The sequence below is a fragment of the Penaeus vannamei genome, chromosome 36 (assembly GCF_042767895.1).
Source record: "Penaeus vannamei isolate JL-2024 chromosome 36, ASM4276789v1, whole genome shotgun sequence".
NCBI classification, from domain to species: domain Eukaryota; kingdom Metazoa; phylum Arthropoda; class Malacostraca; order Decapoda; family Penaeidae; genus Penaeus; species Penaeus vannamei.
In genome coordinates, this window is record NC_091584.1 from 22,552,951 (window position 1) to 22,555,450 (window position 2,500).

The 2,500-nt window shown below is 45.7% G+C and overlaps 1 protein-coding gene across 1 annotated transcript in view; it reads left to right on the top strand.

The window, feature by feature from the left end:
• Positions 1-2,500, top strand: part of LOC113829028 (uncharacterized) — a 304,539-nt gene that overhangs the window by 263,764 nt on the left and 38,275 nt on the right. The window contains exon 2 of the mRNA XM_070114562.1: positions 318-617. Within this exon, the coding sequence (XP_069970663.1) occupies positions 318-617 (300 nt within the window). The remainder of the gene's footprint in view (positions 1-317; positions 618-2,500) is intronic.

The window sequence follows — 2,500 nt, forward strand, 5'->3', positions numbered from 1 at the left end:
CCCTCCCTCCCCCTCCTCCTTTCCCACCCCTTTCCCCTCCTCCTTTCCCCTTCCTCCCACCTCCCTTCCTCCCTCCACCCCACCTCCCTCTCTCCCTCCACCCTCCCCCTCTCCCTCCACCCTCCCCTCTCCTCCCACCTCTCTCCTTCCCTCCCTTCCCCTCCCTCCTCTCCCACCGCTCCCCTCCCTCCCCCTCCCCCTCCACCCTCCCCTCCCTCCCTTTCCCTACCCCCTTCCCTTCCTCATACCTCCACCCTCCTCCCTCCCCCCCTTCCCCTCCTCCCTCCCCCTCCCACCCCCCTCCCTTCCACCACCAGATGACCGCGTCCGGGGCCACTGCAACAAGACGGTCGACATCTACGAAGACGTTTCCTCGCCCGAATTGACCCGGGAGAACCGCTACGGACCGCTCTACTGCTACTACCGGTTCCGCGTGACTAAACCGGCCCTCAAGGATGACTGGGTGATCGTCGTCCGGTTCAAGAGCTTCAAGGTTGGACGCGTGTTGAACGGGACCCACTGCGAGAATGGATATATACAGGTGAGTGGGTGGATGGTGTGGGTATTTGTGGAAAGAAAGGGTGTGGGGTATAGAGGGGGGAGTATGGGGAAGGTGGGTGGGGGTATGAGGAGTTGTGGAGGGTGGGGAAGATGGTAGAGGGTGATTTTTTTTTCTGTTTTTTTATTTTTTTATTTTTTTTGAGGGGGTGGGTGGGTGGGAGGGAGGGAAGGGGGAGATGTGGTGGTGATTATTTTTTGTGTTTCTTTGTTTGTCTGTTCCAGTAATTCCGTAGTGATGTTTTTTTTTATATTTTTCTTTATTAAGTGTTTCCTTCTTATTATATATGTATCGTTCTTTTTTTTCATTCTCTATCTCTTTCTCTCTCTCTCTCTCTCTCTCTCTCTCTCTCTCTCTCTCTCTCTCTCTTTCTCTCTCTCTTCTCTCTTTCTCTCACTCTTTCTTTCTCTCACTCTTTCTTTCTCTCTCCTCTCTCTCTCTCTCTCTCTCTCTCTCTCTCTCTTTCTGTCTCTTTCTCTCTCTCTCTCTCTTTCTCTCTCTGTCTCTCTCTCTGTCTCTCTCTCTGTCTCTCTGTCTCTCTCTCTCTCTCTCTGTCTCTCTCTCCCTCTTTCTGTCTCTCTCCCTCTCTCTGTCTCTGTCTCTCTCCCTCTCTCTCTGTCTCTCTGTCTCTCTCTCTCTCTCTCTCTCTCTCTCTCTCACTCTCTCACACTCTCTCACTCTCTCTCACTCTCTCTCACTCTCTCTCACTCTCTCTCACTCTCTCTCACTCTCTCTCACTCTCTCTCACTTTTTCTTTCTCTTCTCTTCTCTTCGCTTCACTTCACTTCTCTTCTCTTGTCGTTTTATTTAAGTATTTAATCTTTTAAATTTTTCCTTCGGCATAAAGACATATCCAAGCATAAAGAAAAAAAAAAGTATAAAAAAAGTAAAACCCGCTTTGGTTCTCATTAACATAATTTTGAAAGAGAGTGGGTGACTGAGTAGTTGTGTGTGTGCGTGCGTGAGAGAGAGAGAGAGGGGGGGGGCAGAGAGATTTGATTTGATTTGATAAAATTTATATACAGAACAGCGTGCATGTCCTGTAAAAAGCCAGGGTAAGATCTACCCAAACTGGCTGTGCTTATATTTATGTAAAGGGCTGTTAATCAAACATTAGTTCTACATGCCTGAAGGGCTGTGTCATTACGCTTATATTATTCACAAATCATCTAGTTGGTAAAAAAAATAATAATAAATTAAAAAAAAAACTTATATCCCTAATCATATCGAAGACAAGACCAGTGTCTATGATAAAATTAATATAATCAGTAAGTGCTGGTCTCTGGACAGTGTTATTTGATCGATAGGATGCAGGTCTCGAGTAACAAAGTAATGTGTAAAATCATGCGACTTGGGCGCCTTGCACATTTTGCAGTGGTGATCTGTAACTGGCTTTGCCTCTAAAACTGCATCCTGTACGTAATGTATAGTGTAATGATATCCTATGCGTAGCCTGGTTAGCGTAACCTGCTGTCTCCGAGACAGTCCATTATAGACTTTATAATAGTTTGCCAGCAACATAATACAATACTTTCATAATGCCAGATGGTACCATGTCCACATTTCTTCACAATTTCGTTTTCCATACCTGGCCCTCAAAATCTCGAAGACAGCTGAACACGCTTTTTCATTTTGAATGGCAGATAGCAGTATTGCGTAATATGGTTCTTCATGGGAAAGTGCTAGATTTGCTAACTGATCTACCTTGTCACAGGTTGATAATCCTATATGAAAAGATATCCAGTATAGTGACAGTATAGGCAAGCAATTTGGTGAAGGGTATTGATAGTTACCATGTTTTCTGGACTAAATGCTGGAAGTCAATAGAGTGCACCATGGCTGTCAGAGAAGACAGCTAGGTGTCGTGCTCACTAACTTTTTTGATGGCATGGTATATTGCTACTGACTCGGTATCAGTTGTGCTTGTCCAGTTGGAAATTC